The sequence below is a fragment of the Seriola dumerili genome, unplaced genomic scaffold (assembly GCF_002260705.1).
Source record: "Seriola dumerili isolate Sdu_G_001 unplaced genomic scaffold, Sdu_1.0 BDQW01000378.1, whole genome shotgun sequence".
In the NCBI taxonomy this organism is placed as follows: domain Eukaryota; kingdom Metazoa; phylum Chordata; class Actinopteri; order Carangiformes; family Carangidae; genus Seriola; species Seriola dumerili.
This window is the reverse complement of record NW_019174633.1, coordinates 1666266-1681717: the sequence shown is the minus strand read 5'-3', so window position 1 is coordinate 1681717 and position 15452 is coordinate 1666266. Positions and strand designations below refer to the sequence as shown.

Sequence of the window (15452 nt, the reverse complement as noted above, 5' to 3'; positions counted from 1 at the left end):
TCTGAGATTGAATTGATGCCAGGTGAAGTTTTGACTGACGGATCAGAGTTGCCATGGTTTAAAGAAAAATGAATAATAAAGAAACATCTCTGAACAGAGTCTCAGTAAAAGGTAAAGAATTGTTGGTGGACACTTTTGGTCCCTTCTGAAGTGCACCTGCAGAGTGCAAGTCGCTCTCTGGGTGCACGCACGGTCGGGCACCTGATTAAAAACATGTGGTGGCAAGTCATGAGTCTCAATACTTTCTCACACACGTTTCACTATGTCACACACTACACAGACCCACACCCAACCATTGACATTTACATCCCCCATTCCTTACATTTGACTGATATATGTAGAAAACTAGACTTTGAAACATATCAGGACCTTCGTACAAATACAAGGGGGGGGGGTCAGGGGATGGGGTTGCAGTTCACATGAGTTGGCTTGAGAGTCTGACTGTCAGTAGCATTACTTCAGTCCTACAAGCAGTGTTTTTCATTGGAAAACAACCCCAAACGGAAAAGAGAAGAGAATTGACACAATAATTAGAATAATCCACTTGCATAGTAATAACACCAGCGTGTGTAGTGTTCTGGGCGAGTCACAGCCTTTGACAGTCCTGTCTGTGAGTGTGTGTATTTGTGTGACACGGTGTGCTCGCAATACGACGTACACACACTCCAAGTAAACACAAAGAAAGGCATTGCAAACAATTAGAGGAAGTACCTGGCAATCAAATATACACAAGATTCCTGAATGGAATCAAAATATAATTCCCTTTCACTAGGGTCCTTGGTTCAGGAAGACCCCCCACCCCCCACCCCAATCCCACAACCCTCCCTCCCTCCTTCTCCTTTGTCCAGGACCACAAAGGAGAAAACCTTATCGCTGAGCATCTTAGTGTTGGTCTTCACTGATTTACAGCTGCGGGCAAGAGTTGACCTCAGCCCTGGGATCAGATTTCCACAACTACGTCCCTCAACGAGGGAGAGTGAGCATCTGAGGAGTTCTCTGACCTGGAATCAGTGGCTTTCTGCCCTCTTACCCTAATCTTGATCTTCAAATTCAAGTCAGATAAGCTGTTGCCTTCTAGGCCTCAACTCCCCCTACAACATGTAATAAAAAGAGACAAGCACAAAAATGAAACACACTAGCATATATGCGTAACAGAACAGGCTCTCTCAGGCCAAAGTCCTGCACCGTCTGGAAGCTTTTCTTTTCAAATCACCTCCAGCGGAAAGAAAGATGGCCGAGACAAAACTAGCAGGCCACTGCCAGCCTTCCCCTGACTGACGAAATATGGTAACAGCACAGCCCCATAAGGGACACACACACATACAGAAGTGTACACGCACACACACAATCTCAAGATGGTTCTACTAAAGCTCTTATCTGCTCAGGAGCTACCTCTTCTAGGCCAAAACAGAAGAACAACCTCTCCTATTTCCCAGGATATCCCAGGGTGAGATTTCATCCCTCCACTTCCCTCCAGGATGCCTTAGACTAACTGGACTGAGGAACAAAACTTCCTCAGGGAATTTCATGTTAACCTCGCCCGTTTTTACAAGACACGTGAAGAAAAATGGAAGGAATACCAAGATAAGAGCTCCGTATCCCTTTCTCTTCCGCTTCTCTTTATCAAACAGAACAACACAAGTAAAGAGGGGAGAGAAGAAGAGGAAGAGGGGGGGCCCTGCAAACTGGGCTCCATCTCAACCTGATGACAGACAGGAGTGCACACTCCCGCACACACTCACACACGCACGCTCACACACGCACGCACACACACACACACGCTGAAATACCAACTGATGAACACACACACTCCAGAGATGCTGCCTGGGGAAAGGTTTCGTAAACAAAATTTAAAACTCTACAAAAATAAAATAACAGTATAAAAATGCCTTTACATACACACACAAAATTAAATAAGCATTTACTTAAGTTCAAAAAAAGAAATACAACATTATTGCACAAAATGAAAAACAGTTTGTTCTTAAGTGTATAAACTGTTAAAAAAAAGTAACACTGAACCTCAGGCAGCTTGGCTGCGAGGGTCGAGGCGAGGTCAAGTGAACTTGGCGACAGCATTGCAACCAAGTTCAGTAGCAATAAACAAGAAAACAGGAATAGACCTGAAACAAAGATGAGAAAAACAAAATACTGAAAGTAACATAATACTGAAACTACAAAACTGTGAACAAAAGTCATGCAGAAATGGAAAGGTAGCGATAGGAGAAAGATGCAGAGCTGAGGGCTGTTATTCCATGTCGTGGCAGCCCCAGAATGAAAACTGCTGGTCTCTGGTCCTCTGTCTGCCTGTCCATCCTCCTTCGAGACGAACGAAGAGCCAGGGTTTGCAGCCAGAGAGGAGGAGAAGGAGGAAAAGTTATGGGAAGAGGAGTGGTTTCTATCTGCTGAGGCTAACCGGTAGACTGTCCCTCTTCCTGCGTCGCCAGGTGTTGCGGTGATACTGTGTGTGCGTGTGAGCGTGTGTGTGTCCACGGTTAGCCAGAGCAGGGCCGTTGACCAGTGGCGGGTTGTGGAAGCCCTTCACATTGAACTTGGTTCCGTTCTGAGGAGGGGTGGAAAGACAGGGGGGATACAGAAAATTTGTATAAACAAACTTAATTTGAACTTTGAACCCTGTAGACCAACTTCTAAACACTTTAAGCTTCTGTCAGTTACTATGTGTTGAGACAAAGTGAGGCTTTCGCACTGTGTCAAATAAAATCACAGCAAAAAACCCAGTAAAAAAGTTAGTTTACTGCCAACTAGCTGTACAGTCATAATTAATATACAGATATGAGACTGGTATCAATCTTTTCTTCAACTCTTGGCAAGAAAGTGAAAATGTCTAACTATTCCTTTAATAAGCCAGCAGGCCCTAAGAACTAAAAACAGGATGAAACCATTACGCATCATGTCCCCGTTTATCTCATTTCCCATAGCAACAGGTACACATCAGATGTTGGAACATCAGGCCTCACTGATTGTGTTGTTGTTTACTGATCATTATGGATTACAGATGGCAATTTCATTTTTTATGTAACCTGTTACACGACTAGTCTGAACAGAGTGACAGAGCGAGCGAGGAGAGAGAGGAGTGAGTGTGAGAGAGATAAATCAGACACTTGACAGAGAATGGAGCCTGTTGAAGAGACACAGAAAATATGGGATGTTTGAAAGAGAGTGAACTTGTGCGAGTAAGAGAGACAAGTTTGTCTTGACAGTGTGTGTGTGTGTGTGGCATCCGGCGCCTACCTTGTGTGTGTGGCTGGAGTGGGGGCTGGGCGGAGGCTGGGGGCTGGAAGGGGCAGGGGCATGAGCATGGGCTGGGGGGGGCATGTGGAAGAAGGGGGGGAGCCCGGTGTCTATACACACCTGTCTGCCAGGTATGGAGTGCATTGCTAGACCACCGGGCAGTGAGACGCGAGCCTGGAGGAGGTAAGAGATAATAATCACCAGCAGGTAAGAGCAACAACCTTTAGTTGTTCTAGATTTTGCAGTTTTTTTTCTGTTCTAATCCCAAAGGTCCCCCTCCATACTTTATATAATGTTAGATTATTTCTACATTTCTACTTATGAACTAGTGTCTGCTGGCATCACTGCGTGCCTACCTGTGAGCCTGGAGGCATGAGCAGATGGTGTCCTCCCATGCCGGGCTTGCCGGTGCCCATACTGAGTCCTGGTGGCAAAGCTAGGCCCAGATGTGGGAAAGATGGGTATGGTGGCAGGGCTGGCGGAGGGACGGGACATGGCAACGTTGAATCAGAGTCCTGGCAGATCAGATCACACAAAGAGGAAGAGATTAAGAGCAAGGTGTAAGTCACAGGTAGCTACTGAATGTTTGCATGCTTCCATCAGCTGGGTTAGAGAGAATAAAATGTTGTTATATCAGGTGGGTGTCAGTATAACACCATTATGCTGGAGGTCAATTATATAATCACAAGAAATTGTAGCTGTGACAGATAATATATAATTTGCAGAGGAAAAAATGGATGGTGGTCTACTGCAATTTACTAGTTCAATTTACCAGTGTGTCATGGGAGTTTCAAACCAGTGAGTGTCGAGGGCAGACAGTATTGTAGAGGCAGAGTTCAGCAGAGTAGCTGTTACATTAATTGACTCTTCACTATGATACTGTACGTTTCCATCTGGTATTTGAGACAAAAGAAAACTTAAAAACTTAGAAAAAAACACATATGGTGGTTTTACACTGTGTCTGCTTATCCTACACGTGTGTGTGCGTGTGTGTGTGTGTGTGTGCATTTTCATACATTGTCTGATCCAGACAGCGAGGAGACAGAGGAGGCTGACGAGTGCTGCTGAGGGCTGGAGATGGACATGGGAGAGTCTGCGCTGTGAGGAGACACTGAGTCCCTCTGCTGCTCCTCCGACCCAACACCACCACGCAGCACACAGCTGGGATCCTGCTCTGACACAGGCTCCTTGGGAGGTGAAACTAGAGAAGAACAAGTGAGAGGTAAGGATGGATGGATTTTAAAGCTGCAATCCCAAAAAAGATCAGTTAAGTACAAATTCTACAAGGTTTATTCAGTGGATTGACATATTTTTACATAAGGGTTTACTTCCTGTTTTCTTCCATGGCAGACTATAATACTCTGAATTCTTTATAAATAAGAGTCTCGAAGTCTGGTACTAGAACTGAAGAGCATATGATAAAAAAAAAGGTATGGAGGTATGGAGCATTTCCCACTTATCAAAATAATCATTCTTTTCTCAGTCTTGGACTCAAGATATTATCACTGTAGTTTTCAAGTGTAAAGAATGGTACCTCTGTTGTCTGTTCGCGTCAGATCCCTGCCGCCCCACTTTTTAATGATCCATTCCCTGTAGTCGATCACTTCCTGGGTCAACCTGATTATCCTGCCCAAGGTGCTGCAGGAAGGAGAGAGAGAGGGTTTTCACAGAGCGCCCGGTTTTATCCAGGGTATCTTTATTGCTGTTGAATGGACTGAACTCTAACCTTTCACAGTCTTTGTTGGGATATGACCGTGCAAGTGGTGACACAGCATGACTCAGGACAGTGTAGGCATAGTCAAACACCTGCTTGACATGCATGGCACCATAGGAACCTCTCCCCACATCATTACCTACATGGTGGCAAGACAAAGACAATAATGATAGTTATGAGTTCAATTCAACCAGTTTTACTTTTTCTAAACTTGCTACTGATTGCAACATTTCATGTATCTATTACATGAGAATATGAACATATATACAAGGTATGTTTGTATATATGTTCTTATTTAAGATCAAACTATATGATCAAATAGTGGTGCTATGTGTTGGAAGTCTGACATGTAAAAGCCAACATGTGCCTAACCATATGAACTGTGGACTTGTGATTAAAGCATATTTAAAATTATTGTAATTGCCTGTGTATTTGTTTGAAGCAGCGCCGGTTACGCTTGTTCAGGGGTTTATTTATTCATTCTGTGTAGAACTGCTGCCTTCGACCATGACATTCTTGACACCACCACCGGATGGTTTCAATGAATTACTTCTTTCAAACTTGTGTCAATCAATTTTTATCAATTCATCTTTTTTTCTAATTAATTTTTCTTTATGAACAATAAATAAACTTAAAGAGCGACTGTACAAATAGCCAGCTATTTTAGCCAGCTACTTGGGTAGGAAGTTTTTTATTCACTGTAAATCATCTTAAACTAGTAAAAAATTACACACCTGGAAGCAGTGGGTCCTCTATGCAGAGCATGGATGGCCTGTATCCATTTGTCATGGCCTTCATGATCTCCTCTTTGGCTATGTATGCGCCTCCATTTTTGATGCGGATCCCTGTTTTCAAGTAGTTGAAATGGCGGCCATACAACTCAAAGAACTCGATCAGCAAGACCCCCAAGTTCTCATTAGGGTTCCTGGCATCAATACGAGGATGGAGCTGAAAGGAAAGAACAGGGAGATTTGACTATCATTATATTTAATACTACTATAGTACTATATTTAAGTACTATTGTGCACTAATTAAAATTATAATTCATGTTTGTCTACGACACCAGATATGCTTAAGAATGTTGTTTACTATGAATATTGTTATTAACAATAATATGAATACTCACTTCCTGCGATGCTGTAAACTACAATACTATTACTACAACTGTACTATCATGTGATCATGTGTGCTGTGTTATCTAAAGCACTGCTACCATAACATGTCCTGGGGCTGCTTCTTGCTCTTACAAGATGTTTTCGTTGTTTCTGTGGATTCTGTGTGTTTCTGTACCTGCAGGAAGCTGATGACCATGAGGATGAGGCTGTAGGAGCTGATGCCCCCGGTGAAGACTTCATTTAGATCTCTCTGCAGCAGAAACTGCTTCAGCACAAAGATCAGGTAAGGCAGCACTGGATACTTCTGAAAGTGGAATGATAATAGCTGATTCAGTGAAACTGTGGATTAAGTCAAAAGAGTGCAGAGTAGAGGAAGAAAGGCAATGAAAAGTAGATGAAAAATGGACTCAGCTTTGATTTGCTTGACTAAGGAGAAATAGGGATCTCTGAGATAGGACTAGACTACATTTAAAGAGCAAATCATTCAAATGACTGCAAATAATTATAATACATCACCTACCATCAGGGGTGTGATTTTTTTGGCTAAATACCAGTTCAGCTTGATTTGTGATTCAGTGGTTGGCAATGTGACTTAACAGCAATTACCTTTTCATCTTAAACTGGAGTCAATTCAGTAAACTGTGATTTTATTCAGCAGCTATAACCATCAAACAGAGAAACTGTATATCCATGCAAATAAAGCTTGCAGCAGATTTTGTGACAGACAAAGAAAATATTAGACACACCAGCACTACCTACAGTCTAAATGCTGTGTACACTGGTTTAGTTTCCACAGTAACTTGGATACACTTTTACAAACTGCTCCCATTCTATCTGACTGAGCTGTCTGTTTTCTTTTACGATGCTGCCAAGCAGTGAAACTCCCTGCTGAAGCCGCGATTATTGCTGAAACCACGGTGATTCATTGTTATTATTGTTTTACTAAGAGGCAATTGAATAATCATAACTAGTAATCAGTGTAGTGTATGAATTGTTACAGCCCCTACTTACCACATAAGTACTCTCTCTAGCTTCCAACTGGGCCAAACTTTCTAGAAAGGTATTAAACAAGGCTTCCTAGAGCCTGTGACTTGATAATGTGGTGAAACCCCAAAGGGCCTGGGAATGGGAATTACAAATATGTTCATTTTCCAATTGAAAAGGCAGCATAACCTCCTGGCAGTGTGTGCGTGTGTGTTTGTGCATGTGTGCATATCTGTGCCAGTGGAGCAGCAGGGCTTGGAGCTTGACATTTCAAATATGCTTTTAAGAAGCGAGAACAAGACTGCGAGGTACGCTGCTACAACCTGACCTATGAGAATTAACTCTGAGGTGACCTCTCAATGACAAGACTGCACTGGAGTCTGTCACACCCCACGCATGAACAACATCAACTATTACTGGATTGACGCTGAGTGTGGTTGTCAACAGCAGCCTGGCAAGCTCTGACACGTATTCCCAAAGAGACATGACACAAATATGCAACAACAAAAGGAAAAAGGCCAAAACCTGACAGATCCCTGGAATATAAGCACCTGGAATTCCTCTCTTGGATTTGCTACTACAACCATGACTAAAGCCGGCAGAGATCCACCTCCAGCAGGAATTCTGCCACTGCCACGGGCTGAAATTCACCTCAGCTTCGGAGATGGCAACAAAGTCTTCAGGGACACACAGACTTTGTTTGAGTTAAGTGGAGAGTATACTGAGCATGGCTGCTGGGGTCTGTTCCAGCTTCACTTTGGAAATGAGTCGAGCCAGTACAAGATTGGAGTGAAGTGTAATGCTTTAAAATGCTGGCTTGCCTGATTCAAAGAGGGAATTTCCAAAGATCTGTATTTAGACCCCGATGTAAAATGGTAATTATGTGACTCCTCTGGTGGTTTTTATTTAAACATGTCTACATGACCTTTTCCTGCTCTCTTCCTCAATCTGTATGTTCTGCCTGCAATGTTCCTCGTGGTCAGATTTCATTTAGTCTGTGAACACTTTAATTCATAATTCTTATCCAATTTTAAAATTGTAGTACCAATAGATGCTAAATAATTTCTGTGTGTCATTTGTTGCCTCCTGGTCTGATTTAACAATCAAACTCATAACAAAATAAAATTTTCAGATCTGCAACCTGTGGATCCTGACAGCAGACGGTTCATCTTACCTTTACGTAGTCTTTAATGAAGCTTGCCGCCTTGACTCCAGTCTCCACGTTGAAACTGATGTCCACCTTCACCTCAGTCTCCTGGTCTGTCAGCTTGATGATTGGCACCTGAAAAAAGACGAAGTGTATTAGCAAAAATTACAGTCAAGTCATTATCTAAAAAAAAAAATGGATGATTGATATGTGGTCAAATCAGGAAAAAAAAAAAAAGAGTATCTGTCCCAAATGACAGCCTTTTAGAAGGAAAAGCTGATCCAAGAATGAAAATCCAGCCATTAGCTACTTATTATCATGTCAGTCAATTCACCATCGAAGCTTGCAGCAGTTTGCCTGGTCATGTGCACACCGCACAGGAGGATATTGCATGCACCCATAGCTCCCACTGGGATTGCAGCTGTGAACACCAGGGCGGGTGCACTCATGACACTGAGCTGCAGAATAACGCCTCAACTTTGACACAATGACAGGAAGTTCTGATAAAACTGAAGTAAACAGTGGAACATCACTGGACTGGGCTGAATTGGCAATTTTCGTTGTGGGTGAACAAGAGCCGACGACGTATACACTTCAGTATTCGCATTACAGTGGTACCAAATAAACAACAATCTGTACATTCACTGTTAATCAGGGAAAAAAAAGACCATAAAGTCCACAACAATTGGCAGACTGTGCCATAGATCATGCAAACAGATGGAGGACGCTAATTGAGTCTCACAGATGAGTTCACCTCTTCTTTTCCCCTCATCTTTGCTCAGAGATAAAAGAGTGAAGGATACTTTTAACTGACCATTTGATGTCAAGAGGAACTTTTCTGGGAATGTAAAAAGTGCTGCCAATTTTTTATTTGGCTGGGTTTACTCCAATTCCCTTCTTCGTTTCCCCATTTACTGAGGCTGTAATATTTTATCACTTACTCTGAAGAATAAAACCTTTAAGACTTAGAGTGAAATTAGGCGTCAAACTATTCTATTTTACAGATCATTTATCACTGCATCACAGTGCATGGAATAATCAATCACTGTATTATTTAAATCTCTCGTATTTGATGGATGTCTGCATTAGTGCATACCAGTTTATTTTAAGCTGTATTTGAGAACAGAGTATGAACACACGATGACATAATGCCTGGAAGATTTGAGACGCACGGCCTGAATGCCACTACTCACTGTAGCCTTGTCCAGCACTTTGATGGAGAACGGTTCTGCCACGTTATGTTTGCGAAGAGCTTGCTCCAGCTCTTGAAGTGGGGGGCGCTCCCACTTCCCAAACACCACCAGGTCAATGTCACTGGGGGCAAAAAAAGGTCACAGTTAGAATTCTGGCAAACAAAATACAGCATGTATAAAATGCTTTCCTTCAGTCATGAATAATCTATCTTGCCTTGTTGGAAGGTAGAGTCCTGTGCTGAAGCTGCCAAAGATTTGGACCTGGAAAAACAAAGTTTAAAATATGTCACAATGATGAACAAAATCACTCCAGTTCAAGTGTTAAAGACAACATAAATATCAACAAGCTGAATGAGGAATATTTTAAGAAAATAAACAAACAGTGGTATTTCAAAGCCTCTCCTATCACAGTCCAACAATAGTGGAGTTGACAATATGCTTTTGAAGAATGACAGATTTTCAAAAGCATGAGCAACAGCTCATTTGTGGCGATGATGTACATATCCAATTCAAATGTTTGCAAACTACCAGGAACTAGGTATTTCCGGGTTCCACTTCAGAGACGGTGAATGCTGCCAAGTGTAGTGTGCTGCCAAGTTAAGTATACAATAGTTAGAAAAAATGCTGTGTTTGGGGGGCTGCAAGCAAAAGCTCTCCAAAGGAAACAGAATGGAGTTCTTTCCCTTTCCGTCTGGTAAATACGACAAGGCAATAGCACAAAGACAAGCCAGGATTAATAGGTTGAAATGAAAAGGGAGGCCGGTACAAATCAGAGGCTTGATCCATTTACCTGACAATCTGGCTCACAGTGGAAGTGGGGAAGACTGGCAGCCAACAAATCACGGCTGCACGTGTTTTACATGATTAAGTGATGAGAGGGGCATTACATCAACCCTACCTCACTGCACTCCTCAACCAGCTGCAAGAGCCCACTCTCACTGTTTCTGCTCATATACAGTGCAAATTCCTCCAAACATCAGTGGACAGTCAAATTTTACACAATGACTTCTAATTACTGCTGATCGATTTACTGTGAAACTTCAAACTAACTACATGCCATTGATATAACTAAAAACAAAGTAAATACTTTTTTGCGAGTTCTAACCCAGTATAAATATACGATAGGTTGTTATCTTGTGCAAACATTTCATCACTTTAAAAGAAAAGTGTTGTCAAAATATGCTGAATAAATTTATGAGCGATCTGAGATCAGTCTGTCTGCTCCAGGAGTGAACGATTTAGGAACCTGCTCTTTAAGATGTTAAGATCCTGAAAGGTAGGGAAATTGATCCGAATAAATAAGGCATGTGTGTGTGTCTTACATCTGCTGTGGGCCACAGCTCCTTGATGATCATCTCTATCCGGTTAACCACCTCCTTCCTCATAGCTGCTTCCTCTGGCCGAGGAGACATGAAGTTGTAGAAGTCCATCACCTCCTCGTGGAGACTGTGGGGAAATGAGATTGACAGAAAAAGGTTATTCTCACTTGTACAACACGCAGAGCAGTATGAAATCTGGACTGAGAGTAGGAACTGTACATGAACTGAAATATGTCCTTTGTTTTAATGTTTTTTTTCTTGCTGCAAATGTGGATAGAACTAACAATCACATGAGGATATCTTCTAAAAATTACACACATACCAGATTTGACCTACATTTTGGAAAAAAACAAAACCACTCCAGATGGGCCAAGATATGCTTCTTTATCACTGTTCGAGTTAAACCCCATCATACCAGCCCAGAGCCAGACATGCAAAGCAATGGCATAGTATGTTCTGGTTGAGGTGTTGTCCAGTTTCTGTTTTCTAATTTTCTACTGAACTTGAGGCCTGTTGTATTATCAGGAAAATGATAATCCTCATTGACACTTATACTGTCCTTACTAAATAGATCAAGTATCAAGCAGATGAGACCAATCGACATTTAATACTATTTATAATAAAAATCATTATAAATTGCAACAACAAAATTGCATAAATCTTGAAAAGACATATTAACATCTTATGTCTGAAAATCCCCAGAAAATAAAATGACTTCACTGACTTCACTAAATTTTAACTGCTTTCAAGTATAGTTTACTTTTTTTTAATTACCCTAACCTGACCTCAATACTAGACTTAGCCCTATGCCAGACAGCAACTGTAACCCTAGCCCTTAACATAGCCACTATCCCAGAAATAAGCCAGAACCAAAGTGGTCATAGTAACGAGGGAAGGAGACTTTTCAGAGTTCTTCTAATCTTACTATCAGTAAACTCCACACAAAAACACAAACACAACAGCACAATCCTTTAAGGTTCTAAGATGGACGTGAAAAGAGGGTTTAGTAAAACAGTGAATGGCCAAATCATTCAGAGTCTGTCTAAGAGTCCCAGGCCTCATTGTTATTACTGATATGGCTCTGTGTTTGGCAGGAAAGCGGCACATTTAACGTAAAGATATCTGACCAGTCAAATGCCTCTGAACAGTAGAACTCTGTTCAACCCCATGGCCATTCATTTTTCTAGGAATGCATGCCATGATGTCAGTGTGAAATACAGAACAGGGAGACTGTCACAATCAATTACCAGGGCTCTGGAGAAAATGCAGGCATCCCATGTGCCCACTCCTTGGTGAAAAGTCTCTGCCAGCAAGCCAGTCAGGCCAGGGCGTATCCATGCCAATAGTCCACCACTGACAGAGGCCATAGTTATTGTTGGTCCCTCCACAATCGCAGCCATCCCTGACAAGCTAGTTTAGAGTCAAACGTCTCTCTTCAACAACTTTAGGGCCCAGTATAAAAGTAATCAATAGTGATCACTGCTGCAGTCTATAACCTCACTACCATGACAGCCATGTATCTTACTGTGGAACTGACAACACACAGTTTTCTATTAACCAAAAACTTAATCTCCGATCATCACAATTACACTGTAGCATAACTACACAATTATTTGTATTTTCAATTTGAAGTGCAAATCCCACTGTGAGACTTCAAAGGGTGCCCCTGAAGGCAAACCACTGCAAGACTAATCAGAGCACAAGCCAAAACTTGCATCTGAAAACTTGTAGAAACACAAATACCCAGAGAAAATGAAATATATTATTAATTTACTATATGAAAAACAAAATATTGATGAAGAACATACATTTCCAGTTAAATGAGGATTAGGGATAGTGGGAAACTTAGCATGAAGCTTGTGGAACTGATTTTATGACAGACATGAAGTTGTTGTAGAGAAAATTCCCAGATGGGTGCAACCAGTCCTTACAAATATCACAAGTTCCTGCAACACATTTGGAAGTTCTTTGGTCATTTGTTTTGTGAGAAGGCCCCTGGCAGAGTAAATTAATACAGTTAAAACATTTAAAAAAAAAAATCATAATACATTCAGTTAGTCAGCTCTTCCTACCCAAACAATGTACATGTCATACATTTATACAACATCTACTAACCATTCATAAATATCAAACGGCAAAAAAGGGAGATTAAACTAAAAATATACTCTAGTTAAGCTGCACTCAAACTGTGTTCATATCGATAATACTATTTCAGTCAGTTTTGGTCAAGTCACTCCCTCTGCTGTATCACACTAAAAGAACACCATAAGGAATCACATGGAAAAAGAGTGTTAACTGTGACTGCACCAAGAGTAAAAACTTTGGTATCAATGCCAGTTATCCAGAACAGTGGAGTATGATGTGCATAACCTTACGTACTGATTCATAGTTTTACTTCACTCTTAATCAGTGTTATGAAATGTAGTGGAAACTACTGAAACATACATCAAGTTTCTCCCGTTATACTCAAACTTGACTCTCATTATGAGCAGAGTGATTACTTTTATGATTTAGGAACAGTCCAGGCACATTGGCTATTCCCCCGGGGTGGGGGGTAATCTGTTACTTCACCAGCATTACACAAGTTAAGTGTTATCCAACCCCGTTAGCTAACACCTGGGGAAGGTTATTTAGAGTTTCACCCTGCTTTCTAGTTTGGCTTAATTTAGTTAGATTAACGCGGGCAATATATTCATTTTATTATTTAGTTGCTGGTTTCCTGACTTTAATGTTGAGCCAAAAAGGGAAAACCGCTAGCTAAGTTAGCTATAAGCTCCTCGATCCGCTAACAAACGGCTACACTAAAAGGCAACATATCCGGTGAAAAAATTTCTAAATAAATCACCCACTGAAAAACACTACGATAAAATTGGATTATGTGATATGTTACTATACACGTTCACACAACGTGTGTTTTCTAACGATACCTCTCAGTAGTTTGTTGGAATTTCCTATTTTTTAACGGCCCGGTTCAAACTTTGAAAGACAAAAATCACAGCACTTCCGGTCTCGTTCTGGCCGTCTATCACTGCCTTTACGCAAAGATCTAACGGCAGCTTTTTAGCTATCCAGCAAACAGCCCAACTCCAGCTCACACTGCAATGCTGGGTGTACTGTCGTATCTAACAGCATTGAGAAACGAATGCATAACGTATGTATGATAATACCCAACACACACGCGAGAATTAACGTGTTTCAGCCATTAGACTAGCGGCCACAGACAAACGTTAACGTTAGCTTTTTAAGCCTAAAGCAGTGAGAGTGTTCAGCCACTCACCCCATGACCCCAGGGTTGTACTTCCTCGTCTTCCAGGGTGTCCAAGTGCTCGCATAATTGCCATTAGTGCAGTTTGAAAGCAAGTAATTCATCCCATAAGTGCTCGCCTTGTTGTCACTTTTCCTTCGGCCTGGGTGGTGATTGTGTGTGTGATTTACAGGTACAGAGGGGTGAACCTGATGACGCTTCACGCAGATCTGCTGTAAATTGAAAGCCGGGTGCTCCTGTAGGTGACGGTGATGATGGTGGTGGTAAAGGTTGACATTATTGTCCATGCTGTCGCTCAAGCTGAAGAGCAGATTGGCACCCCCGACGTTTTTATTAATGTTGCCCGATACATTTACACCCATAGTCCTCTCAAGTGAGCAGCTGGAGGGGGGACTGTCCGTCCCGGATTCCTGTGAGGAGGACGAGGAGGAGACAGATCCCGTCTTCTGAGGAAGGATTTTTCCCTCACCTGGTTCAGCGGTGTTTGCCGTGCTGAAAGCGTTATGTACGTTCCCGTTGGACAGTGCTATCCCCAGCGAGGAAATCGCAGTGCCGTTTATACTAGTAGTGCCGTTCATGATGCTGTGATGGCTGCTGCCGTTGCTCCGATTGGCAGTAACGTTACCGTTGCTGCTGCAAATGCTCTTGCTCGATGCCACCGCGGTCGCCACATTTTTTAAAACATCCAACGCAGCGTAATTGACACACTGGTTGTGGTTTTGATTGTGGAGCTGTTGCTGAGCGGAGAGCGTCCGTACTCCCTGAGAGGTCTCCCAGACGTGCATCCACAAGGCGTTCGCAGGTCCTTTCTGTTCGGGCTGAATCCAAGCTACCCTCGGATCCATTCAACTTCTTTCTCTGGTAACCCCCCTACTAGTATCTAACTGAAGCTAGCGATCCCGTAGTGAATCTGCGCTGCTCCCTGGACCTTTCAAAGGCCGCTACGCTGTCCGGGGTTACGAAAAGAGAAGTATTTAAACATTAAACCGAATTAGGACCATTGATAAAGTGGCCCCTTTGCACCGCTAGCTGGAAAAAAATGCTAGCCGATTCCTACGAGAATTCAATATGGCGTATTCTCTTCAAATCCATGCGCATGCGCTCTACGAGGGGTTTCTTAAATGATGACTGCGCCCCCCATCCGCCCACTCCTTCATCGCTCCGGCCGGTTGATGAATTGCACAGAATAAATAGTTGAATTTTTATCTGATAAATATTTAACTGAACAACAAATGAAATACACGTAGAACCTCAATAATGAATACGGGTCCTGTGGTCCGTGGCTCTTGAAGAAGGGCCTGGGAACCCAGAGGTCCTTGTTGTCTATCTCCACCTCCCGGCTGTCACCACTGGGTGGGGGGAATGAGTGGGTGGGTTCATAGGGTATCCCCATCAATATAAGGCTCATCAGTGGCTGTATCTTGCAGGGATGACAACTATTAATATCCCAGCTTCAGATAGCTAGC

At 42.3% G+C, this 15452-nt stretch overlaps 1 protein-coding gene across 1 annotated transcript; it reads right to left on the bottom strand.

Annotated features, from left to right (window-relative positions):
• Nucleotides 1-1963: 1963 nt before the first annotated feature.
• Nucleotides 1964-15029, bottom strand: papd7 (poly(A) RNA polymerase D7, non-canonical). Its single transcript, XM_022760949.1, has 13 exons — nucleotides 13999-15029; nucleotides 10725-10848; nucleotides 9617-9663; nucleotides 9403-9523; nucleotides 8237-8344; nucleotides 6254-6382; nucleotides 5698-5911; nucleotides 4976-5102; nucleotides 4784-4887; nucleotides 4266-4450; nucleotides 3606-3764; nucleotides 3250-3423; nucleotides 1964-2560 (listed from the first exon to the last, which is right to left on the bottom strand). Exons 1-13 carry the CDS (start codon nucleotides 14829-14831, stop codon nucleotides 2396-2398), a joined length of 2490 nt encoding a protein of 829 aa, XP_022616670.1. The 5' UTR covers nucleotides 14832-15029; the 3' UTR covers nucleotides 1964-2395.
• Between the last annotated feature and the right edge of the window lie 423 nt (nucleotides 15030-15452).